Source organism: Sturnus vulgaris, chromosome 5 (genome assembly GCF_052056855.1).
Source record: "Sturnus vulgaris isolate bStuVul1 chromosome 5, bStuVul1.hap1, whole genome shotgun sequence".
In the NCBI taxonomy this organism is placed as follows: domain Eukaryota; kingdom Metazoa; phylum Chordata; class Aves; order Passeriformes; family Sturnidae; genus Sturnus; species Sturnus vulgaris.
Window position 1 is genome coordinate 7,194,695 of NC_142247.1, and position 26,190 is coordinate 7,220,884.

Sequence of the window (26,190 nt, forward strand, 5' to 3'; positions counted from 1 at the left end):
CTCAGCACCAGAAAACCCCCAATCCATACACCTGAGGCTGGCTCTTCCAGCAGTGAGCAGCAGTAGAGCTGTTTTTGAGAAGTCAGTTCTTGGAAGCTCAACACAGCACACCAGTGGATGCAGGGTGATCAGCACCTTCCCTTTTCCAATACTACGCTCAGGAACACAGTAAACAAATTTCTAAATGACTCATCATCTGCAACTTATTACATTCCTGGCTAAGCAAACAGCAGCTGCCTCCTACAAGTCTCTATCTGTGCTTCTTTGCTTCCTGCAAATGGCTTTCCCCCTCACCCTCAGCATTCAGGATAAAAAAAAAAAAAAACAAAATCGAATCCAGCTCATTTTGAGCATATTAGATAATCTGTTGTTACACCAGATTAGATGGAAAAATTGGAACTGGTGCTTTTTCTGACGAGGCAGCCTTGTGAAGATCTAGTTCTGAAGCAGGCAGGGAAGTTCTACACAACCCTCATTCCTGCCACTCCCTCTTGCCCCCAAAACGAGCTCATTCATTGCTCTGGTTTGAAGTTGACTTCTCCCAGTGTGCAAGGAAGCACAAAGCCCTTCATGCTCAGCAGGAGTCAGCTGGCTGCCTGGGGCTGGGGACTAGAGCAGACAGGCTCTGAGAACAATAAAATAAATATTATAAACAACAAGCATCTGTTGAACACACAAATGTTACAGGAGCTGTTGTCTCCAGAGAAAACTCAGACACCAGGGTCTACTAATCCAGGACATGGGAGAGGAGGACAACTAGATGGATATTGGCAAAAACCAAACACATCTGGATATGTGAATATATCAATGCATTCCAGCCCCTGAGTCAGGACACAATAACCTAACACAATACTCACCTTGCATACCTTCTTTTCTTACACTGACTCTTCACTGGATAAACCAACCAGGAACCAAAGTTCCATTAAAGCTTGCCCCAAAAAACACTGCCAAGATCACTGCAGACCTACAGCTGCTGATGGGTCACAAGGCAGAAAGATTAAAAGTTCCAAGGCTCAGTGAAAAATGCACATTTTGAGATGGAGCCTACTGATTTCTCTGGAGGACTTCTCTCTTTTTTTGGAAGCCTTTCCAGATCAAGGACAGCTCAAGGCAAGGACGGAAGGGAATCAGAGAATCATAGAAGGGTTGGTGCTGGAAGGGACCTTAAAGAGACCTTAAACAGATCTCACCCTGGACCTCAAGGGGTACACAGAAAAAGCCTTGAAAATACCCCTTCAACACTGCAATGGATCAGTTCATGTATTCTGATCATCACCACTATTACTCACTGTGGCTTAGGGATTATGGAAGAAAATTCCTGAACCATCTCTTGGCAGAACTAAAAAAAGGAAACAATCTCCAAGTCAGGATCTCATCAAAAAAAGTTCAAAGCCCACTTCTGCTAGAAGATTCCTGTGTGATCTTGCAGACCAGTTTTCAGGCAAGAAGGGGATGACAACCATTCCTTTGTTCTCTAGGGCCTCATCCAACAAAGCTCTCAAAAAAAGCCTCTCTGGACCATGCACTTCCCTCGGTGGCTGCACAGAGCACACGGCACACTCTCAGCCTCTGGGTGTCACTGCAACGCCAGCCAAGCTCCCCCACCCCAGCCCTAGGCCAGAAAAATATTTTTCAAAGCAAACTCTCCCTTATAAGATGAAAGGCAGAGGCTAAACTGTAAAAGTATCATTGAAAAGACATCTTTATTATAAAAGATATAGAAAATTAGACTTGTTTCTTGCACAATGTTAATCGCAGCAGTTATAAAAACCCACCAAGGTAAACAGTTTAAGAGCATTTCTATACCACAGAAGGGTTTGCTGCTTGCCATTACACATGGCAGAGACGTGCTCAGAATCAGTGCAGGGAGGATGGGCAGAGACCCAGGGAAGAGCTCCTTGTTTACCCCACGTGCCACACAACAGCACAGGGAAACAAGACCCAAACTGCAGGATTTCAGCCTTGCTTTGCTGTTTGAGGCAGATGGTACAGCTCCGAGCAATGATGGGATTTGTCTCTAAACATCAGAAGGGTTTAGTCATGTCAGACACTGTCTTTGAGCTCTCCTTAAAGAAAAGCCATTTAAAAGTCATTCATTCCTGTCTATGCCAGGGTGTTTTAACTAAATTCCCAGAAAAAGTTATTTTGCTAGTTTCCTCAGGAAGAGCTGTTTCTCAGAGATTTCCTACCAAGAATTTAAAGTGGTGGCTGAGAGCTTAAGCTTCCACGCCTGGGGAATTCCCTTATGGAGGCTCCATGCAGGCAGCTGAGCAGCCACTCACCTCATACAGGCAGGACTGTGCACTTGGCTGCCTCACTGAAGGCTCAGACACAGTGAGAAGGAGGAAGAGTCACCATAGCCTGTGCCAAGGTACAGGATGTGAGACTTGAGCCATCCTCCAGTGCATGACAGACCGTGGTCTCCCCCCAGTGGAGACCAGGATGGGGCCAAGGGACAAGCACAGGTAAAACACCTTCAGGTCTCCTTGAGATAAGCCAAAAACACATTTCTCCAGTTGACATTTTGAAAATGGCTCTTGCGGTTTAAGGAAGACCATAAAGCCATCACAGGAGATTGGTCCCTCATCTGTTTTTATACTACATCCTGCTTTGGGCAGATGCAATTCAAATAGGTAAGGAACACATTCAGTCAGCAAGATTCATGGTTAGTATCTTGCTAGCTAAATGCTGTTTTCACCCCTTAAAGGCAAAATTAAAAGATGACTAAAAATAAAGAATTAGTGTTCCATCCAACTCCAGGGAAAAAAATTACCATTGGCTACAAAGAGCTTATTTACTTTTTTCTTTTATGACAGCACCATCAAAAAAAGATACTATACCAGAGCAGAAACAAGACACAGGCTGTTCAGAAAGCAAACAGAGAGACAAACCTCTTGTGTTCTCTTAGCAGCCATCTCTGTACAGAGACCAGATGACCAGTTTGCTACAGAACCACCCAACAGTGAAGGAAAAAGTCTTGTCTCAGACCAGTCCCCTTCCCGAGCCCCACAGTGCACATGTACAACAGTTAACTCAGTGCAGTTTCAGTTCAAGTCACTCAGTTCAGCTTGCAAGGTTCAGTAACACTTCTTGGAAACCAGTGTGTCTGCAGCCACACGTTTTGTACCTGTTTTAGGAGGAGATGCTCAGTTCCTGCTGGAAGAACGCCTTGTATGCCCAGTCCTTGTCCCTCCCCTCACAGCTGGACAGGCTGCCCCCCCTTGGGAGCGAGTTGGGCACTGCCTCAGCAGACATTTCCACATGAAGGGAACGAACAGGAGGTTGCTTTCCAAGGCCTGGTTGATATTTCATGTACCCAAAGAGCAAAGTAGACCCCATGGGATCAATGCCTGTCCTTGACCACAAGTACAGAATTCCACAGCTGGACACAAGCAGGTTGCAGCAGGCAGAGTGTGCCACAGAGCAGTCACAAACAGCATGTAGTGTACTGGACAGGTAACTGCTCTGCCAAGTTGGGCAAGCAGCAATCTCTTATTCAGCAGGACAAATTAGCAGTGGTAAATCCTGCACCACTGGCTGGTTGCTGGTAATCATCTCACCATTCCCAAATCCTCCCTCTCCATTCCCACCAGTTATTTGGCAAGTTACAGAAGCAGTGGAGTTCTCTCCCCGGCTGGCTGGTCTTTCTGGAAGAACTCTTTGATATGCAGCAGCTTGTTGTGGATCCTCTCTCTCAGGGGAGGGATATGATGGCTGGGGTCTAAGACATTAGTGCTTCTACGCTCCCTTTCCCTCTTCCAGGTGAGATAGGGATGTGGTGGGAAGGGCACCTCACTCCTCTCCCGGCGCAGCTGCACAGTGACCCCGCTGAGGGCCAGCATTGCCCACACTGACAGGATGATGAAGTCTGGAAAAAGAGAAACAGATTTCTGTAGCAAAGCAGAACATTCCTTGCTTTCCCAAGCGAAAACACTGAACTAGTTTAGTGACAGAAAAGAATGAAGTATCATCCCCATATCAGATGTCCAGAGTGATTCCATGCAGAGACACACAGGGAGCTGGGAACAGTCTTTTCCCTGTATTAGGCCTTTGACTGCCCACTCTGAACAGTCCTCAGCAAGCTGCCAGCCCAAGTCTGAGCAGCACCTTTCACAAGGGCCTTTGTCACAACCTGCAGGAAGGCTCCTGCCTTCGAGTCTACTGAGTATTGCTTTTGAAGGACTAGAATTTCTCATGTGGACATTAAATCTCACACTGTACTGTGTTCTCCTTCCATCTCCTTCCTGCCCTTGCTCAGAGTTTACAACAGAACCAAAGAGGCAGTGATTCGTCCTTAAAGAGAGAATAAGTCTCAGGAGGACTCACCATTCTTTTGAAAAGGCACATTGGTGTAAGCTCTGCTGAAGTAATTGTTGAGGACCCTTCTGAGCAGGTCTAAGGTGATGTAAGAAAGGCTTGTGTAGACGTAACAAGCAATGGCCAGGATCACCGTGTAAGAGCCCACTATTCCAGAAGCCAGGATGTTCAGCTAGACAGGGAGAAAAACCACAGCTTTAGGAGACTGATTAACACTCTTTATTCCCCACTCCCCAAAGACAATAGAATCACAGAATCATGGAATGGCCTGGATTGAAAAGGACCTAAAAGCCTATCCAGTTCCAAACCCTTGTCATGGGCAGGGACACCTTCCACTATCCCAGGTTGCTCCAAGCCCTGTCCAACCTGGCCTTGAACACTGCCTGGGATGGGGCAGCCACAGCTTCTCTGGACAAGTATTTTGTAATTTTTATCAGTTCTTCTGTGATAAATCAGCTGCACACATCTGTTATCCAGCCAAGCTGATAAGACAGAACAAGTCAAATAAAGGCAGGTTTGAGTGGATGCTGCTTGTAAAACTACAAGTCATTCCTTTGCTTCTGGACCATTCAGCACAATTAGGGCTGAACAGGAACTGCCTGCAACTGGCCCTGTGCTGATCTTCACAAAGCTGTGCTGAGTTTTCTGTACATATTCTATAGGACAACCTTTTGCATCAAGGAGTCTGACACCCCCTTCTCCCTCCCTCCTTCTGAGGTGACAGCACAGTTACTTACAATTCTTGGGCAGCCAACAAAAAGCACCGGAATCATCAAGGCTACACAAGTAAAGGTCACCCAGAACACCACATCATCACGGAAGACCCTGTAGTCTCCTGCCAAGACAACACATTTACCAGTGAGGGAAACATTTCTTTTTTCACAAGTGTTTGGGAGTCAGCTTCTTTCCCCTCAAACTTCTGTACATTCAGAAATACCTGGAGTACATTGTTGAGAAGCCCAGCTTTTGAGCGCAAATCCTGACTGTTTAAGATGTATTGGAACAGTTACTCAGGAACAGAAAAACTGTCCCAGTCGAGCACAGGTCCTGTACTCTGTGCTAGAACAGCAGATCTTGTCCATGGAACAAAGATTTTTGACAAGGTACACGTTCCTTACCTGGTAAGAATTAGAAGTACCAGAATACTGCTGCCCAGTAAGAAGCTGTTTTGTTGCCTCTACGGGTTTCTAAGCTAACAATCTGCATCTGACTCCAGAGTATGGTGCAAATGTAGCCATCACAACACTACCATGTAACAAATTCTTCTGGGCTTTAGGAAAATTAAATCACTCAAACCCTTCTTTGCTCCCCCTGCCTTCTAAGGCCTGTGGATTCACCAGAGGGGACAAGCTGACCTCCAGCTGAGTCACTGCTTCACTTTAATGAAGAGCAATCAGAGACTGCATGGATTATCACAGAATCATGGCTTGAGTCAAACTGGACTGGAGGATGAAAAGCTGTCCTAGCAAAGGACCTTAAAAAGAGAAGTTTTGAGACTGCAAAGTACAATAAAGTATAGCTGATGCTCTGATGTCCCAGAGGGACTCCAGCTCAGCAGGCTTACTGGCTTTTAAGCAATTTGTCTAAGGCCTTTATGCCTGAAGCCTTCAAATTAGACTGTAGATTTTCTACTGGGATTTGTTCTGGACAGAGAACAAGAAATCAAGCACATGCCTGGAGTAGAGCTGGTGTTATAGAGATGGCACACAGTTTAAGAAGGAAGAGTCACCAAGCTCTCTGCAAAACAATCAGTTTCCTTTCCCCCAAGTAGTTTTAATTCCAGTGCAGCTGAAAGAAGCTTTCAGGTACATCTCTATTCCTCCCAGCACTGGAAAGGGAAAGTTAAATATCCCACTAATATAAACCAGAGAGTGCCATTCACTCTTGAGCCTTGCAGTGTGCCTGCAGCACAGCAGGAACACAGCACTCACCAAGCAGAGGATTCCAGTGCTTACCTAGGGGAGTAAAGAAGAGCGTTGAGGAGAAGAGAAATCCCAACACAAGTCCAATAACAAACATGCTGAGCAGGACAGAGCCAAATCTCCACCAGCTCACAACCAAGAGCAGGCCTCCAATAATTCCAGCCACTGCTGTCAAAATAAGACGCACTGAAAGAGAAGAGAAAATTCCAGCATTCTGGAAACTTCAGTTCCTGCAGAAACATGTTCAGCAGCTTTATTTATGTGCTTGTTTGGCTTTTTAAAGTGAATTTGCATGAGGCAATAAATAAAACTATCAGAATGTGCTTCATGCACTTCACTTAGATGCCAGCCTGCAGCTGGGGATGTGCTGCTGAAAGAGTGGCAGGGGGGCTGGAATGGAGGCCCTGGTACTGTGTACATCAGTTCCCAGGGAGTTCAGGTGGCTACAGCTACTGCTCATGTATCAAAAATGAATTCTACAAGATGGGACAGACACAAAGAACTAATTCTGTCTAGTCTAACAAGCTGGGCACAGACCATCTACTTCCATTTTACAGATAAACCTGCATTTGATCTGAAACAGAGGTCCAGGCTTCGTGAAAGTAGGAAGAAAGCATGTTGTAAACTTCCAGACTTTCCAAACACCTCTTATCTTCCTTGGATAGATACTGAAATTAAATCCAGCTATTAATTCCACATCGCTGTGATGCTGGAAGAAACACTTTACTCTGTTGCATTTTCAGCTATTATGACAATCAGAGCTCAGTCATCCTGCCATCATCCTTCTTGTGGCTGGCCAACAGCACAACTGAGATTGTACCTGAAGGGTTCCTAACAAGAGTTTGGGAAGAGCACAGGATATCCTGGAACATCTACTCACCATCATAACTAAGGCCAGTTACCCTTGTAATGAATACAAAGAAGATGAATGCTGCAACAATGAAGCCCATGAAGAATAAGTCTAGAGAAGAAGGAAAAAGTATTTAGCAAGTTTCATACCAAGCCCACTTCAGTGGATCTTCAAACATCTTCACATTACAATGGAGAAGGTACACAGCAGCTCACAAAAGGAGACAGAACATTTTATTCTCGACAGGGCTGTCCTCAAGCACTATAGATAGTCCAAAATTACGTATTTATAGCTATGTTGCCCAGCATGCACCCTAGTTCTAGGTTTCTATTCTTTGCATCCCAGAAACTTCTGCTCTGAGCTTAAAGGCTCAGAGCCTATAAAAGAAAAGGAGCAGACCTAACTGGCACACCATCACTATCAAGTGAATCTTGGTAATAACACCACCATTCTAAGTTACACAGAGTAACATTTATTAAGTTCCAACCAGACTTACAAGATGAGATTAAATATTCAGTACCTGTTTTCCAGAACCTGTGTCCAAAAAAGCAGGTGAAAAGACCAAGAACAGCAAAAGCAGTGAAGAATACTTTGGTAGACAGTTTACCTACAAGAAGAAAGGTAAGTTTAGTAGAGCATTCCACCTAGTAGTCCCAACAAAGAGATTAAGGTAAGGTCAGGTTGCTGTCACAAGCTTTAGTGACAACTTGAGAGCTGCCACTCTGTCAGATCTGCAATGCCTGAACTAACAGTTGACTCGGTAGGATCTTCAACAGAACACTGAAATAGGCCCAGACCGATTAAGAAGTTATTTTCCATGTGCTCTGAATTAGAGAGGTTTAGCCTAGGGAATTTGTCACATTGTCATAGGACAACACTCAGTTTGACAACAGTCACTTGTGTTACAGTATATAAGAAAATAATGAAAACAAATCTTACTTTATGAACCAAATTCTACCAATTACTCATGTCCCTTCTGCATTCATAATGGGAATGGCAGCTTTGCTGTTTCTGCTCAAATTCCATCATTATATAGCTTTGTACAAAGCAGCATGACTTGGTAGCCACTCCACTACTGCCGACATTATCTTCATTTTTATTTTAGATGACTGCCTCCTTTCAAAATACCTGCAGGCAACTGATTCCGGCTAGCACCAGCACAGTTAAAAAAATCTGGCTGCTGCCTAATCTATTTATTACCTCAACTTCACATCCAGCATCTGTAGTCCTACAAATTATTTGAAATTATGCATCCAGTTGAAATGGACAAAGTTGGGTGGCACTACAGAGTTCAGAGTTACATTTGCAAGCCACATATTAAACTGCCATTAAGTTAAACCTTTAATTGCTAATGGTTCTCCTTAGTCTTACTTGATCATTCTAGATTTTCTCCTCAATCAACAAGCAGACTTCACCATAAAATAACAAAATATACACAATGTAAAACAAAGATCTCCTGCACACATTGAAAAAATAATCTTAAATCACATTCAGCACATTGGAGCACAACAGAGGAGTTGGCAAGGACATACAATTCCCAACTTACTGAGAGAAGAGCAGTTATCCACCAGGTCAGCAAAGCTGCAGGCATATGTATGCACAGGTATGTATGCAGCAGAAGTGTTCCAAAGAGGATCCTGCACTATGACATTGTAGATCACACCTTGCCCAGGAAGTGAGGAGAAGTAGACATTGGTCTTGTCATCAGCTGTCAGCGTAAGCATCTGGAAAAGGAAGTATCTGTGTTAAAGGCTCACAGGATGGAACCCTTCCCTCCAGCACCACTGTGTTTTCTGACAGGGGAAGATTCTCCCACTCCTGTTTCTCCTCCCTGCCTGAGGGCACAGCTCAGGTTCCCTACCAACCTACTTGTCCAGGTCTGGCCTCTGAGGCAGGCAAGGCTGCCATTCCACTCCTCAGCAGGGCCAGAGAGCCTGCTTATGTCTCCCCTCCATGCAGGTAAGCACAGGGGAGGAGAGAACAAGAGAGCACCACTGCCACATGGCTGGTACCCAGTGCCTGGGGCTCACCTTAATGCCGTTGGCTTTGATGCTCTGCACCCCGGACATTTTCCTTATGTGGCTCATGAGCACCATCTCGGACAGGTCATTCTCGGGCAGGAAGTACTGGTACACATCATAGCGCAGCCGCCACCGTGAGCTCTGGCCAGTCCCTGAGTCACAGGAGGGGGGGTTTGCTCCTCTGCAATGAAAAGCACATCAGCCACGTGCCCAGCACAAGGCCCCAGACCTTAACATGAGTTTCCGGCAGTTACCTGTCCACTCTTTTACCTCTACTCTTTAGAGGTGCACAGCAGCAGCTAACTCAAAGCTGGCCTGCATTTGTGAGCACAGCAGCATCACACAGAACCACCTTGGCACAGGTGGTTGGTACCTGCCTTTACACTTACAGAGGCTTCCTATGAATTGCCATAATAAGAATTCCAAGAGGCCACAACAACCAAAGACCACAATGTTACTGTTTGTCTTTCCATGCAGTTCTGAACAGTCTTCCCCACTCCCTGCCTATCACTTGTGACACCAGGCACCACTCAGGAAATAATGCTTTGAAGTCTCAAGTTAAACAAAACTCTGGGTCATTATCATGCTTTAGTACTAGTAAAGAAATAAAACTGGCTGTAACACACAATTGCTCCTCAAACAAGCTGTTACAAGGAATGGAAAGACCCAGTATTTACTGACTGCTTACATTTCTGAAATTGCATAACCTCCCCCACAAGATGCAACTCTCAACTTTTATCTCTCTCATGCAGTACCTCTTCCCCTCCTCCTTTTCCCCATTTACATTTGTTGCAGTGAACAAGATTCCTGCCAGCAGCTGGATGGTTCAGCTGTTACAGCAGGGTCTTATTTTAGCCTTGTGACCAAACACAGGACAAAAGGTCTTGCTCAGTGCACTGAAGCTTTCCACACACCTGGTATATCCCAAGTTTGCAGGGGCAAACTTGATGTGTATATCAACCAACGTGTAGTCCAGGTAAATATTTGGATCCACTTCCAAGTCAAATTCTAGATTGCAGCCCCCAGGAATAGGATCTAGAACACAGAGAAGATAAGAGCAGTTATGCACTTGCAGGCACAATCTGCTTGCTGAGCACAGAAAAACATCAGAATCTGGCTCTGTAGGCAGCAAAAGGGTTTCACTGCAGCCTGGCAGGTCTCCACACATGGGTGACTCCAGTGACTGGAGTGCTGGAATGGAAGCTCCTGCCAAGTCCTGCACATGGCTAAGGGCAATCCCAAGCACAAACACTTGTGCTGGGTGGGGAATGGATTGAGGGCAGCCCTGACAAGAAGCACTTGGGGATGTTGGCTGACCAGAAGCTTGACATGACCCAGCAACGTGTGCTCACAGCCCAGACAGACACCAGCATCCTGCATGCAAAGAGCAGTGGGCAGCAGGGCCAGGAAGGGAGGTTCTGCCCCTCTGCTCTCCACCCCAACACAAGAAGGATGTGGACCTGCTGGAGTTAGTCCAAAGGAGGACCATGGAGACGACCAGAGGGATGGAGCTCTTCTCCTATGAACAAAGGCTCAGAGTATGGGTTGCTCAGCCTGGAGAAGGCGCTGTGGAGACCTTTCCAGCAGCCTCCCCATACCTGAAGGGAGCCTAAAGAAAGATGGAGAGAAACTTTTGACAAGGCCCTGGAGTGACCTGACAAGGAGGAATGGCTTTAGCTGAAGAAGGGTAGTTTTAGACTGGATATGAGGAAGAAATTCTTTCCTGTGAGGGTGCTGAGGTCCTGGCACAGGCTGCCCCGAGAAGCTGTGGATGCCCCTGGATCCCTAGAGGTATCCAAGGCCAGGCTGCATGGGGATCTGGGGAACATGGGATAGTGGAAGGTGTCCCTGTCCACGGCACAGGGCTGGAACTGGATGTTCTTTATGGTCCCCTTCCAATCCAAACAGGTTGGTGACTTCATGATCACATGCACAGCAGTTTTCTATTCTAAGGCTTAAGTCATGGCAGGACCATAGAGTACATCCTATACACAACTCACAATTCAGCAGTGACAATAAAAACTTTTTCAGCCCATTTCAAAAGAATTTCTGGTATCTCCATCAGATTTCCACCATGTAAGACTGAAAGATCAACACTCCATTCCCAGATGACTCGCCTGAGCAGAGCTGGTTTCCCCTGAGCACGTACCTTTCTCCATGTAGGGAATGGAGATGGCAGTGCTGAGCACCTGGCCAGCACGCAGGGCACGCAGGTACCACGTACACACGGTCTGCTCAGGGCGAAGGATGGACACCAGCCCTTTGTCTACCCCAACTCCTGAGCTGTTCTCCGACGGAGTCTGCACAGAAACAAGTTACAGAAACAAGCAGTTCCTCTTGAGAAGATTTCTATCACAGTTTGATAATATTTCTGTATTTTGATAATATCACAGGAGGCTATTCCTGCCACAAACCTGCCAGGCACACACATCGGTACCAGTTACAACAGATCAGGCTCTGCCCAAAATGTATTTGTGCTTGAAATTGTCCAGCTCCACATGCAGGACCTTGCACTTGGCCTTGCTGAAGTATATGAGGTCTGCATAGGCCCACCTCTCAATCTGTCAAGGTCCCTCTGGATGGCATCCCTAGCTGGTGAAAAAAGGGAGCTCTGGCACCACACACTGCCTGGCCCAGGCTCAGAGACACAAGTGGTAAGTGTGGGACTACTAAAGAGCTGACAATCACAAGCAAGTTGCAGAGAAATCTAGCTAGTAGTTCTGGCAATGGATTGACCAGCAAAAATGTAAAAATGTTGTGAGATGGCAGCAAGGAAGTGTTTTGGAACCAGCACTTCCTATCTCCACCAGAACAGAGATGACTGTATGACAGCTGCCTTAACACCAACAGTGCCAAATGCTTTTGGGGCCAGGCCAAAATTTAGGTTACTGACCCAATCCTCAGCATCACCATCCCTTCCAGAACCAGGGCTCTTGAGGAAAGATCAGGCAGCAATGACAGTATCACAGCTTCACAGCTGGAACAACCAGCCGACCTGCAGCCACATTTTCAGCATGGAAAGTGCCTTTGGCCAAGGCAGCCACAGTTACCTGAGGCAACGTTGTAAGGAAGCACACTGGACCTGGCAGACTTCAAGGTCTGGCTCAAGTTCATATTTCTAGAGGCAGGCCAGCCCTAAAAGCAGTACAGCTGCATTTATGCATCACTGCCCTTGGCCTGGTAAAGCCCATGAATGCAAAGAGGATTTGAACTGGCTGCAGAGGATTCTACCAAAGGCAAGCAAAGACTGAACAGGTCTAACAGTAATGCCTCAGCCCTGTAACGCTGGCTGTTTCACCACTACAAGGATGGCTGAGCTGGGCGACTTGTGTTACAGGTCATTCATTAAGCTTCCCAGGATACTTCTTGGCACTCAGTACATTCTGATTTGAAAGATGTTGGTGGAGAGAGGGGAACTGGATTGCAGCTGCCAGACCTCCATCTAACCACCTTCAGCTTAGTCAACGTTCTGTTCAAATATCAAATATCAGATGCCTCCCAGCATCACAACAACGAAAATCAGTATTTTAGATTAGGCTCATTTTGTCCCATCATTACTGGGATGCAAGGTATAGCAGCAGGGATGTTTTTATTCCTGTTTAGAAGTAGCAGCTTTCACTGGAGTATGTGGAAGAATTTCTCCATGTGTTACCAAAGGAGAACTAGATTCAGGACAAGGAGCTGGGATAACAACACATCCTATCTGCAGTGGTTCAACCCAAGCCATGGGAACAGCAGACCACTAAACATCCCAAAGTGATCGTGTATGGGGCATCTGGCAAACACTTACACAGATCTGGTTTTAATATAACAAGCTGATGGACAACAGTCAGTAGAGTCACATGACAAAAGCATCACTTCCACCAAATAAAGAGCCTTGAAACATTTTGCCTTCAGCATTCAGTCATAGCAGCTATGACATATAAGTACAAGAAAGGATTTCTGAAGCTACAGTAACACTGTCTAAAAGCCAAGCAGGTAAAAGACACTCTATTTATACAGCTTCAGTTCAATAGTCCTACATGAAGCAGAGCCAAGTCCTTTGTTGAAAGGGAGGCAGCACTCAACAGAAGTGACACTCTTACCTTATCAAAGGATATCACCACATCACTCTGCTGGGCATGCACTTGAAAAATAACCACAGTCACATTGCTGGCAATGTTCCTGATTACAGCCTCCACTGGACTGGTCTGGTTAAGTAGCACATTTCTGAATTTTCCCAAGGAGAGCTCAAGAAGACCTGCAGTATGGAAAAAAAAGGAAGATACAGGGTTTTTTTGGTCCAGAGGGAAACAATTACGAGGGAAGCCTGGAAGTTTCCAGTAGCCCAGTATTAGTCAGCTGGGAGCAGAGCAGGATATTACTTTGTGCTGCTCTCATCCTGTGAGCTGTACCATTCTTTCAGAGACTGCTGCACACAGAGCTGTACCTGCAGATACAGGCACAGCCAGGGTACCTGCCCTGCAGCCTGGCACTCACCTGAGCACAGGGACAGGGCTTCCTGCCACAAGTCAGGATTTGATACAGCTGAGATCACCAGCTCAGCCAACCAGCCACCTATACTCCAAAAAGTCAGTAAAGGAAGATACTGAGGACTGCCTGATCTTTGGCAGATACAGGCATACTGATACATGTTTGTATCAGCCAGCCAACTTGCACAATAGCCATCAGACCTTCCAGATGAATTCCTACACACCATGAGAATTGGAGTCAAGTTCCAGAAGACAGAGTCAAATCTGTAGTTTACATACATACACTTACCCACTTTCAGCTATTCCATGTTTTTTGCTGCCAAATGGTTTTAATCATTAGGACTGCTGCATCCCCATCTCTAGACCTAAAACTCTGCCTAATTTTTCCTGGACACAACCTAGACCATTTCTTCTTATAATGAACATTAACCCCATGATCCACTGTCATTTTAATTTAAAGAGAACCACATGACCTAGGATATAAGATCTTTGAGAATAAGCTTTGGCTTGTCATTCAGGTCCTGCAAGCAAGCCTGGCTTCTCCCTGTGCTGGGTTCTGCAGGGACAGGGGATGCCAAGGGAGGAAAACAAAGCAGCCACACAGAAGCCACAAATGTTCTTTGGTTGATGGCTGCAGCCAGACTGCACAATGCCTTCCAGGCTTTTCCCTGAATTCCTCTGCCTGCCTCTGTACCCAAACAGAGCTAAAACTTACCAAGCCTGAACACACACACTTCTTCGATGAAGTTGCCTCTGGTGGAAGGGGCTGGTACTGCCAAGTTCCCTAACAGTCACCAGCAGCACCATCCCAGGGACACTTGCTGGTGACACAGGAAGGCTCCCATTCACAAGGGAGGGGACAGTTTTCTTACCTGAAACTATACCCAGAGTACTCTCTGGCTGCTTTCCTGTTACTTTTCTCTTTCTCCTGCCAAGAACTGGCATCATTAGCCAGTATCTTTGCTTCTTGATATGTAAATAGAGGGGAGCTCCCGCCCTCATGCCTCCTCTACTCTATACAGTGGAGGGAAGGAACTTCAATCCTTACCTGCTCACTCCCAAAATTCAATCAATACCAGTACTGCATCACCAATAAAACCTCAGCTAAAATACAGGAGGTCATAAGCCACTTGTGAGGGAAGAAAGGTTCTCCATTTTTCTGCTCCATCGTCTGCAGTTTGTGTTAAGGTAGAAGTTTCTACAGTAAATTTTCACCAGAAAATTTCTACCAGAAATGCAAGTAGTGGTATGAATGCTAAAGAAAAGCATTCAGAAGGCACAGACTATAGATTTGTCCATTCAGAAATTTACAGCAAAAGCTTACAATGCAGGAAAAATATTTTTTCTTTGCTCTTTAAAACCTTCAGCAGAGCTTCCTGATCCAGAAGACATTCACACTTAGATGCTCTTTCAAGAAAAAAGCTGAAACCATACACATTCTCTGTGTGATCTACATCAAGGGCAAAAAAACTGCATTGCTCCACCTTGTTTCTCACCTCCACTCCGTACCCATACCCAGGGGCCTCTGCATAAATAAGGACAGATTTGTCAGCAGTCAGTGTGATCATGAGACTCTGAATGTCAGAGGCACTCTCTCAAGTTTAATTAGCATGGTGAATTAAGGTATGGCGTTCTATATTGCTTTACTGTTTGCATAACTGCTCTGAGAACAGCACATGTGATACACATTATCCCAAAGTCTGGGCACAAGAGGCTCAGTGTGAAGAACAAGAACATCACAAAGTATTGCTCAGCTTGCTGTTCACAGGCTCCTCAAACCACACTTCCAGCCAGGCCTAAAAGATGACAAGCACTCCAAAGGAACAGAACCTTCTAAAAAGTTTTTGGAAGAGCAATTGCTCACAGCCACAGACCACAGCACCCTTCCAGCCTTCTCTATCTCTGTCATCTGAACAAGTCACTCCTGCTGCACTGAGACAGAAAGGGAAGATGCTGAGCAAGACTAATTGACTAAATTATCAACTCACAGTTCACCGGTTCTATTACTATTCCCAATTCTCTGTTTCTAGTACCAGACAGGTATTAGACTTCCTGAGCCATAGAGAGCTCAGTCTTGTCAAACATCCTTAAAAGGACAGGCACAGAGACCTCCATGACCACACAATGCGACACAGCATGCAATCTTCTCCTTTGGACAAGCTCCCTCTGCCTGGAGGTGGCCCACCAGACAGGTCTGCAGGACCAGCAGCACAGTTAACACCACCTCACAAGTGAGAGAGTTGATCCAGCAAGTCAGCAACAGACAGGAGCAAAATCCAGGCATCCCAGCTTGTTTTATTGCTTCCAACAGTGAAGGTCTGGGAGCACTCTAAAGTGCCAGGCTACCCCTCTTCCTTGCCCTGTAGGAAGAACTGTAACACTCACTGAACATGAGAGTAATTTTGGGTTAGATACGTGAGAGGAACCCAAACTACTACAGAGTTTATCAACTGAACAGATGCTCAAAGGAAGTCAGCGTTGCTGAAACCGAGCAGCAGCAGAGCAGGAATGCAGCACTGAGCATGTATTACTCCATACACAGCACCAGAACTGGAGCACAGCTAGTCCTGCATACAGAGCTGCTGAACAGAGCAAACAGCCCACTCTGTCACCCCACGCTATCTTTTCTCTTACATGGAAGGCAGAACCTCCTGGACCTCTTCTGAGATCAAAAGTCCTTATTCCTAACTTTAAACAACAAGACAATCAACTCCAGAGCCTCTGCACTTGTTATCCCTTCCCTGTGACACACAGTTTCCCCAACAGGCTACACCCAGCTTGAACCGTTTCCACTGTGCTGATTCAGTGCCAAGCTCTTGGCTCCTCTGGTGCTTTGAGTAAACCACATTTCCAGCTCAATAGCTAAATGTCACTGCCCACCACCACGGAGCAGTTAACCACACAGGGCTCTTGATTACACCTGGCACAACTGAAGAAATGCCACTGCTGCCCAAACACAAGTCTTCATCTACAGAGCTACGCCCAAACATGATGCTTGCCTCAGAGAGGTTCTGTGCAGTCAGACAAAACACATTTCTACTGGTGCCAAGCACCTTGCAGTGGATATGCAGAACAACCTGATGTAAGCAAGCTCCAGGAGCTAAGGAGAACTTTCCAATGCAGGGAGTACAACAACAAGTAGTCACATGAAGACATTTAATGAAGACGAAGTGCAAGCTCAGACTGACAACCAGTTTGAGTAAGAAAAACATTAGCATACAGTTACTTAACAGAATAAAGCCTGGAGCCATATCCTATCAGACCTGTAAGGCCACGCAGACAGGGATGATAGGAGAGTCCAGCTACAAGGTCTCCGTCTTCCCACACTACTGAATTCCCCCAAAAATACAGCACCTACCCCATGCGCAAAAGAAGCAGGAACATTTCTGAAAGTTTCTGAACTTTGATTGTGCGTGTACTGAGACTCCATGCTTAGAACAGCTTGATGCTTAAAGCAGATGACGCCACAGAATGGGGCTTGTCAGCATCTGCACCATTCCCATCCCAGAGGGCTATTCTATTCACCAGGCTAGAGGTTTTTACAGCCTGAAAAGTGAGGGAGTTTTGTGTGAACTCCTTATTATAAAGTATCGTCTCTGCATAGACTAAACAGTTGGCACAAACACGTTTCACCCAGATAAACTGCCTTTACAAAAGCACTGCTCAGTCCTTATTACACTATAAATTCACTTTAGTTTTTCCAACACTACACAGCCCGGTTTGGATGTAGCAAACACAGCCAGTTGAACTCCTTCTTCCTCAGGAAGACAGAGCTCCCTGGAAGGCAACAAACACAATGTAAAAAACACTTCTGCACAAAAACCAAGTCTGAGGAACTGCACCCTATCAGAAGCCCAGCGAGGTAACACAGGCCATCGTAAAAAGATTTTACCAATAAGCACTTTTAAAATGAAGCAGGGATCTTCAAGGATTAGGAGTTAGCAGAGCCCATCCCTGCAAAATGGGTGTCCACAACTGAATAACTACAAGACAATTTCAAATCAGTGAACCATTAAGCAAATGGCCTTGTTTAAAGGCCCTACTGATCAGCTAGACTCTGGTACACAAATTACACAGCTTATTGGCTTCTCACAAGGGAAACACTTTCCCCTTCCACCCTCAATCGTGCAAGGCAAAGCAGTTTGTTTAGTCTCATAGCTGCTTTGCCTTTCTAAATATTGTAAAAAAATTACTCAACACATGACCCATTTTCATCAAGTCCAGGAGACAAACTGCTTGTTAGCATTCTTTAAGATAATCATTGAGGTCTAAGAACCCTGAGCCTTCATTCTCACACCTGCTTGCCATCAGGTGCCAGCCAAAGCTTTTAAGTCCTGCAAGAAACAGGGAATACTTGGCTCTCCATTAGGATCTTGGGCATGAGACTTGGGCAGAGAGAAGCCTTCCACACCAATGGTTCCAAAAGCTGTCCTGCAGCCCTGCAAAGTATCCAAAGAGTCTCCTTCGGGACAATTAAGCTTCATTCATTCAGGACCAGGTTAGGTGGGGCAATGAGCAACCTGGTCTAGTAGAAGGTGTCCCTGCCCATGGCAGGGGGGGTTGAAATGAGATGAGCTTTAAGGTCCCAAAGCATTCTATGATTCTGTGGTTAGAAGCAAGTGTAAAAATACAGCAAAACTAACAGAAGGAGGCTTATATCAGCCCTAATATGAAGGACAGCTTGCTTATCTCTGAATTATCTCTGAGAGGAAACTGTTTATTTTTTCCTTTATTTGAACAGATAAGAGTTTAACCAGAAAAAAAAAAAAAAGTTGCTGTAAATCTTCCCAAACTATGCTTAATATAGCACACTTAACTCTGGACTCCTATTTCAGTCATATGCAGGAATACAAGGAAACTACAAAAAAAACTATGCCAAATAAAGTCAGATTGCATCAGTACGGACAACAAGTAACTTTAGGAATCAAGCTGCAAATTGTAGGTTTTGCTCCTTTCCCTAGTTTTATACTGATAGTTGTTTTCAACCCACCATCCGCCAGGGTGGTGGGAACCCATGACCACCTGTACGTGGTAGGGGGGGAAATATCCAAGCAAACAAAACCAAAACTGGTTTTAACCTCGTTCCCTTTGTCATGTAAACTCGTGTTCATAGCTAGCGAATGCCACCTTGTTTCTGTACCGGGAATGCAACCCTACACCAGCCGCATCAGCTGTACCGCATCCCCGCAACAGCGCGGTTCAAATGATTCCGAATTAGCCATGAAACAGTTAAAATTATAGCGTTCACAGCAATTAAGGTATAAACAAACAAAAAAAAGCGGATAGGGAGGGAAAGGGGGGGAAAAAAGAGGGTGGTTCTCCTTGTCTGCACGGAAGATTAAGACAACTATGAATACACAGAGCGCTTCTGGAGCGCCGCAGGCAGCTTTGCTCCGCACTCCTGCTCATCCCTCGGGACAGCGGGGACACCCCAAAAGGCTGTACAGCCGCAGCAAGCCACTGCCGCTGGACATTCCCCCGGGCACAGCCCCGCAGTTCCCGGTACGAGCCGGGCTCCTCCGCCGCTTAATGGCGGCCAGAGCCCCGCACACCCCCCGCCCCGGCTCACACCGCCCTCACCTGAGGCTCCGCCATGGCGCAGGACCCCCACCAGCAGCAGCAGGAGCAGCGCAGGGCGAAGCGAGACCCGCATGGCGCTGCGGAGAGAGCGGGGAAAGGGGGCTGAGGCCGGGGAAGGGCCGGGCGGCTGGGGCGGGCCGGGCGCTGGGGGCGGGCGCTGGGGGCGGGCCGCAGGCGGGGCAGGGTCCGCTCCCGCCCCCTCAGGCACCAGCGGGAGGGCAGGGAGGAAAGGTTTGGCCGTGGGAACTCCTAAAAATGCACCGAGGGGTTTGGACGGCCAGTTTGGGACTTGGGGCTTAACTCCGGAGTGTGAAGAGACCCCACCTGCCAGCTACGGGAGCAAGCAAACAAAATCCTCATCCAGCCGGGCCGTGGGGAAAACACTTCGGGTGGATTAGTTTGTATCGTTGCTGCACCCACAGCATAAGTGACAAGGCTACAGAGGGGTTATTTACAAAGGCATGTAGTGACGGGATAAGAGAAATGGCTTCAAACTGACAGAGATGAGGTTTAGATTGGATCTTAGAAGAAATTCTTCTCTGTGAGGGCGGTGAGGCCCTGGCACAAGGAAGCTGTGGCTGCCTCATCCCTGGCAGCGTCGAAGGCCAGGCAGGACGGGGCTTGGAGCAACCTGGGATAGTGGAAGGTGTCCCTGCCCATGGCAGGGGGTTGGAAAGAGATGATCTCTAAGGACCACCTGGGAGAAGGCTGGCATTATACCCAGCTGTCAGAGATGAGAAAGACAGGCACAAACCGACTGGCACAAATGGCGTTTATTCTTCAACCCCTGGGCTCGGAGGCTGAATGCTGGCTCTGATCTGGCTTGTTGTGAACACTACACTCTGGCTTTTCTGTGCTCAGATCGCGGCTGGAGTGGAGCACCCGACCACTCCTGCAGCCTTCAGCTGGGATCAGAGCAAAAGCTGCCTAGGCCGTGGCAGTAACGGAATCACTTAGGCTGGAAAAGACCTCTGAGATCATCAAGTTCAACCTGTGACTGAACACCACCGTGCCAAGCAGACCATGGCACCGAGTGCCAAGTCCATCGTTCCTCGAACACCCTCAGGGACGGTGACTCCAGCCCGTTCCAAGGCCGACCCGCCCTCGCTCGGAGCGGATTCTCCCTGGTGTGCAGCCGTTCCTCCCGGCCGGCAGGCGGCGCCCGCGCCCCGCGGGCCCGCGCCTCAGGGGCAGCAGCGGCGGCGGCGGCGCGGCCATGGCGGACCGGCTGACACAGCTGCAGGACGCCGTCAACTCGGTGAGGCGGCCGCTGCCTCCGCTCTCCCGGGGCCGCGGGGCACGGCGCGGGCTGCGCCGCCTGTGCGGGGATGCGGCCCTCCAGCCGGGGGAACGGCCGCGGGTGTGGGGATACATGGCGGGGATGCTGGGCGGGCGGGGGTACGCCGTGAGGCGGAGGTGGCTGTAGCGGCGGGGCAGGGTGATTAACGCGGTGTTAATTGGTGGCGGCAGCTCGCGGACCAGTTCTGTAACGCCATCGGAGTGCTGCAGCAGTGCGGCCCCCCGGCCTCCTTCAGCAACATCCAGACGGCCATAAACAAGGACCAGCCCGTGAACCCCACGGAAGGTGAGCCCGGCCGCCTGCGCCTCCTACACGCGAACGGGCTTCGGTGCAGCGCGCTCCGAATGCAGGACCCGGCCTCGGCAAATAACTGCCCTCGTAGCTGGTCGGGTGATGGAGGATAAGTCGTGAATGGATGTCGGCTGCATTTTCTGCATAATATTGTGACAGCAGAGTTGTGGTTGTTTCTAATAATTCCGGTAATTCCCTGAGTGATTGATTGCCTGAGTTGCGCTGTGTTTTGTGCAGAGTATGCCCAGCTGTTCGCAGCCCTGATCGCTCGCACTGCCAAGGATATCGATGTTCTCATAGATTCCCTGCCCAGTGAAGAATCCACAGCAGCTTTGCAGGTAGGAGTTTTCCCAATTTCAGTATCAGAACATTCCTGAAGGCAAAATTCCTCCCTTTTTTTTAAAACACGTTTTTTCATCTCTAAGCCATGTCGTCATTGAAAAATTATTTTAATACAAACCTGAATTTTTCATGAGGGTAGCCTATGAGTACTTCGTAGGCTTAGTGGAAATACTGAACTTGCATCTAGTTCTAAATAAGATTTTAATCGATGACAATATTTTAGACTTAGTTTTCTGTTAAAATGTGAAAAGAAAAAAAGGTCGTTTTATCACACCACCACTATACTGGAAACTGCTCACCCTTTTTTTCAGATACTGACAGAACAGATGGAACAGTACTGATGCTTTGTGCATTGTTTTATTCATTTTTTTCCCCCTTGGGTAATATTTCATATTTCCTGACATTTCATTTTGTAGCTGCAGAGCCAACACTACAGAAGTCTTTTGTTCTTTCACACTGTTTCTAGTTAAAGAGTTTGTAGGGTGTCCTTTAAGTTCTTCAGCTCTGTCACAAAATAATTTCATCACTTTTTAAAAACAAGGAGTCTTCCTTTTTTTTTTACTCTTAATGGCTGTATTTATATCAAGTATTTTTTTTAATGCATAAAGGATGCAGAGTGCTGTTTCCCTGACAAACCTGATGATCACCTGAAAGTTTTAAACCTGCATTGACACTCTCTAACCATTCGAAAGTGCTTTACAAAAGATTGACACCGAATGGGCCAAAGAGAAATGACTTGGCAGTGGCATCACGTTTGGTTTTAAAGAGAGGAGGTTAAATTTGGGAACTTTGCTAGTCACAGTAATTGCTGAACATCTTAATTGGGCTCGTTAGCACTAGCATAATTTCCTGTAAGTGCATTTTTAATACTGAAGATAAAATGCCTTCTGCAGACAAATTCCAGTTTCTTCCATGACTGAGCAGCATCCTATCAAAGTGGCAGTGGTGTGGGCAAAGCAGGGTGCTCCAGAAGGAGGAGCTGGTTATCCAGTAGGGATATGCTTTCCTTAGAGGTGATACTTCAACAGTTTCTTGCTGTCTTTATGAAGAACTTCTGATACTTTCTGTCTGGTGTGGTTTTAAGTTAAATTAGCTTGGATTCCATCACTTGAATTCGAGTTTTGATTTTTATTTTCTGTTGCTTAATTTGGTGCAGTATTAAATATTCTGCTAGTGAAATGGTGTTGAAGATGCTTGAAACGCTTTCAAATATGCACTATAGGTTTTGTTGAGAAGTGGTAGATAATACTTGGTTAATAGAAATGTACTTAGGCTGATCTGCTTTTTTAACACTAAGCTTATCTTGCTGTATGTTTCAGATCTGAGTCTTGTCTTAAATGATAAAAGGAGCTGCTACACAAATGCTTAACACAATTTACCCTCTTTGAGTTCCCTTTTGGTGAAGCTGACAGTAAAAATTCTGCTCTAATCCGTGAATTAGTTGCAGTCAACTATTAAACAAGAGAACCTTTCTCTTTTGGGGGAGCACCAGCTGTTCCCTCAGCATCCTTGAGTAGCAAAGTCATTTTAGTGTTCTGTTGAAGATCCTTGCTTTTCCCTGTTGCCTAATATCAAAAGAGGAAACTCTTACAACAGTGTAAAAATAGTAAAAAAAAAAAAACAAGCAGGCCTTTATTGGAAGCTTCCAGGTGTCCCAATGGTCATGGGCACACCCAGCATCAGATTCCTACGATTTTATGAGTTTAACAAATTAGCATACCTAATAAATACTGTCCAATAATTAGAAGGCTAGTTGGTTAGCTGGTTTTCCCTGCGTTCTACCACACTGGAGTTGTTTCAGGGGCTTCTTTGCCCCATTTCTTGTGTGTTCTCCGATTCTGGTTGGAAAACAAAACGTCCTGGTCAGGCTTCTTCATAAAAATGAGACTAAACAAAATTCCAAGTATGCATTAGAAGGGTTAGCTTATTGTTCTAGAGGGAAACAGTAGGAAAAACACTAGGACTGTGTGATAGTAGCATGTAGAGCTACGAATATGTGAAAACCTTTGGGCATCATCCCGGTTTTGCTTTGAAGGCTGAGAGCCTGTACCGGCTGGAGGAGGAGAACCACGAGGCAGCGGCGCGGCTGGAGGAGGTCGTGTACCGCGGGGATGTTCTGCTCGAGAAGATCCAGAGCGCCCTGGCCGACATCGCCCAGTCGCAGCTGAAGACTCGGAGCGGCACCCACAGCCAGCCCCTGCCCGACTCGTAGCGCCAGGGGGCAGCGCGGCCCTGCCCGAGAGCCTCGGGAACGCCTCTGGATACTCCGGCAATGGATGCGCTGGCCCGGCCCTTCCCCGGGGCTGCCCCGCGCTCTGCTCCGCGTCGGGAGCGGCGCCTTTGGCAAAGCTCGGCTGCGGGTTTTGTGTGAGAAACGCTTCTACAAGGCTCTGTTCCGGATCTGCGTGGATTGATTTGTGTTTCCTTGACTTAAAACGAGCTTTCTGCTCACAAATACGACTTCAGTTGAATTTGTTACGTATTAGAAGTATTTGTATAAGTTAATCCCACTATGGTATGTTTTCTTGTAAACCGCAGACACACATGAATGCTGTGAATGCAGTGATGGTCGTCTGTTCTAATTAACAGCACTGGTAATGTTGATTGGCTGGTTTACCACCCTTTACAGGGCATATGAAAGGCATTGGCATTACAATTACAAAGTAATAAACCTGCAGGTGTCTGATATTGACTTTATTATATTTGTAATTCACAAATGAGCCTTTGAGTTCATTGTTTCCACTGACACTTGCTCTTGCTTGTGCTATTTTTCTGCTTTTGCTGATATTCTATATTCAACTGGTGAGTGCCTCTGAAGCAGGCAGTGATGAGGAAGCATTGGATGACTGGATAAAAATCAGCAGTGAGAAAACTGAAAATAGCTTATCATATAAAGTTGCTTTTCAGTGTAAGCAGTGGCTGCCATATCAATGCTGTGATCATAAGCAGCAAGATTCCTGTTGTCCCCAAGGTGCTCTGCAGAGGTGTTTTTATCTTCACACACTTGATCACAGAATGAATTTTTGCTCTTTGTGGTAGGACTACAGAAATACTAGTGTCTCTTTTGATATTTAAAATAAAATCCCAACGCTCAACCAGCAGCTAATGTAGGGTTCAAAGCATGAATTTGGGGTTGAACCTGGTCGTTTTGTGTTTTGAGTTACCAGCCTTGTTATTGCAGGATGTTATTTGTTGCCACATAAGATCTCATTTCTGGATCAAAGCCACCTGTTTCTATATATTGAATACATTGTCATTGACTTGAAAGTTACACACGTTGCTAACACATCCAGACACATCAGAGCAATTCAAAAATACCTTAAGCATGCTGATCCTTAAGGAATTAGATGCAGACTCTCACTTGACTGCCCCAGTGAAAGAACAAGTGTAGCACAGCACAGTGTTTTGAGGATTAAAGAAGTCAAAGGTGTTCCTCAGCACCTCTACCTCTAACAAATACTAAAACTGGAAGTACTTAATGAGGCTGATGTTTCATTGCTTAATAATATTTTATGAAATGTGCATATCTGTGACCATAAATTTAGTCTGCTGTTGTGAAACTCATGTACTATCAGATTTTGCAGAAGGAAAAAATGACTGGAGAGTGAACAAGCTACAGTACAGCCCCAGGCCTATGGCAGTTTATCAAGCCACATGTCCTTTATTTATTTTGCCCATGTCCTGGGAAGGCTTGAGAGGCCAGACTTTCATTTGAAGTCGGTTCTGGGGCCTGTTTGTTTGTTTTTCCTGAAAAACTACATCCAGTACATCTCAAGATGGTTAGGATTAGGGTGTAGTGAATTTTTGCTGTCAGCCTCGTTTTTGAATTAGTGGACTTAGAAAGAGGAAAAAGTTTGAGCTTTGTGGATTTCTTTTTTTCTTTTTATCTGAGATGTCTTAAATTGAGATTTATATGTTGCTGGAAAAGGAATTTGATCTTCATAGTAGATTCCCTGTTACAGCTTAACATGTGCATCACCTCACACTTGTTAACTTGGGAATTGTGGGAGACAGTGTACATCTTCAGGAACCACAGTTCTTTTCATAACCTTCTATTTTTTTATACTTGAAAACTGCTCTATTTCTGTAGCCTGATACTGCCTAACTGTGGAAGCTCTTCTAGTTGTGTTTAAACATCAAACAGATTTACTTGGAAGTAAACCTTAACCAGAGGTATAAATAAGTTCCCTCATAACTATGTTCCATGTTTCAACACTCCAGCTGTTGTAGATCTTCAGCTGCTCTTTCACAGTCTGCAGCTTGGTCAGCAAAGTGTGTATGTTCTGTTGGGTCTGACATAACAGAGGAGGGAAAACACTGATTGCTGCAGCTGTTTAATGGACAAAGCATTAGATTGGGGCCTGGAGATGTGAATTCTGTTGCCCTTTATCATGTGCTGATTTGTGCAGCTGCTGTTATTGGGGTTTGAACATCTGTGTTCAGAACACACTGTGTAATGGTAGTGATCTCCTTGTATTCGGGCAAGAATTGTAGGGCATGCAGGATTCCAGGGTCTGGGTCATTTATAACACTCCTACTTTCGGTGTATTAGAAAAAGTGGGGGAGTCACAGAATCAGAATGGAATGAGACCTCATCTCATTTCAGCCCCCTGCCATGGGCAGGGACACCTTCCACTATCCCAGGTTGCTCAGAGCCCCATCCAGCCTGGCCTTGGACACTGCCAGGGATGGGGCAGCCACAACTTCTCTGGACAGCCTTGCCAGGGCCTCACCACCCTCACAGGGAACAATTTCTTCCTCATATTCAATCTAACCCTGCTCTCTGTGAGTGTGAAGCCATTGCTCCTTGTCCTGTCATTCCAGGCCCTTGTCAAGAGTCTCTCTCCATCTTTCCTGTGGCTCCCTTCAGGCACTGGAAGGCCACAGTGAGGTCACCCCAAAGCCTTCTCCTCTCCAGGCTGAACAATCCCAATTCCCTGAGCCTTTCCTCCCAGCAGAGCTGCTCCATCCCTCTGATCCCTTGGTGTCCCTGCTCTGTCGTGGCTCCAGCAGCTCCCTGTCCTTGCTGTGCTGGCCCAGGGCTGGGTGCAGCCCTGCAGGGGGGTCTCAGCAGAGCGGGGCAGAGGGGCAGAAT

General features: G+C 46.4%; 2 protein-coding genes across 2 annotated transcripts; one reads left to right on the forward strand and one right to left on the reverse strand.

Moving 5' to 3' along the window:
- Window positions 1-1,684: 1,684 nt before the first annotated feature.
- TM7SF3 (transmembrane 7 superfamily member 3) lies at window positions 1,685-19,334 on the reverse strand. Its single transcript, XM_014889079.2, has 12 exons — window positions 19,163-19,334; window positions 13,196-13,350; window positions 11,260-11,410; window positions 10,025-10,145; window positions 9,120-9,291; window positions 8,636-8,813; window positions 7,610-7,696; window positions 7,120-7,200; window positions 6,273-6,425; window positions 5,055-5,152; window positions 4,327-4,489; window positions 1,685-3,868 (listed from the first exon to the last, which is right to left on the reverse strand). Exons 1-12 carry the CDS (start codon window positions 19,233-19,235, stop codon window positions 3,606-3,608), a joined length of 1,695 nt encoding a protein of 564 aa, XP_014744565.2. The 5' UTR covers window positions 19,236-19,334; the 3' UTR covers window positions 1,685-3,605.
- Window positions 19,335-20,263: 929 nt separating this feature from the next.
- Window positions 20,264-24,318, forward strand: MED21 (mediator complex subunit 21). The gene is made up of 4 exons (XM_014889116.2): window positions 20,264-20,420; window positions 20,633-20,747; window positions 20,991-21,091; window positions 23,131-24,318. Exons 1-4 carry the CDS (start codon window positions 20,379-20,381, stop codon window positions 23,305-23,307), a joined length of 435 nt encoding a protein of 144 aa, XP_014744602.1. The 5' UTR covers window positions 20,264-20,378; the 3' UTR covers window positions 23,308-24,318.
- Window positions 24,319-26,190: the final 1,872 nt, after the last annotated feature.

Bases quoted from the DNA above. Each gene is read 5' to 3' on its own strand.
- MED21 (XM_014889116.2), top strand. From the start codon at position 20,379: ATGGCGGACCGGCTGACACAGCTGCAGGACGCCGTCAACTCG. The intron at 20,421-20,632 runs GTGAGGCGGCCG...TGGTGGCGGCAG, and splicing joins TGCAGGACGCCGTCAACTCG to CTCGCGGACCAGTTCTGTAA. The intron at 21,092-23,130 runs GTAGGAGTTTTC...TTTGCTTTGAAG, and splicing joins AATCCACAGCAGCTTTGCAG to GCTGAGAGCCTGTACCGGCT.
- TM7SF3 (XM_014889079.2), bottom strand. From the start codon at position 19,235: ATGCGGGTCTCGCTTCGCCCTGCGCTGCTCCTGCTGCTGCTGGTGGGG. The intron at 10,146-11,259 runs GTACGTGCTCAG...TCTGTGTTCTAG, and splicing joins CATTCCCTACATGGAGAAAG to ATCCTATTCCTGGGGGCTGC. The intron at 3,869-4,326 runs GTGAGTCCTCCT...CTCTTTTTCCAG, and splicing joins TGTGCCTTTTCAAAAGAATG to ACTTCATCATCCTGTCAGTG.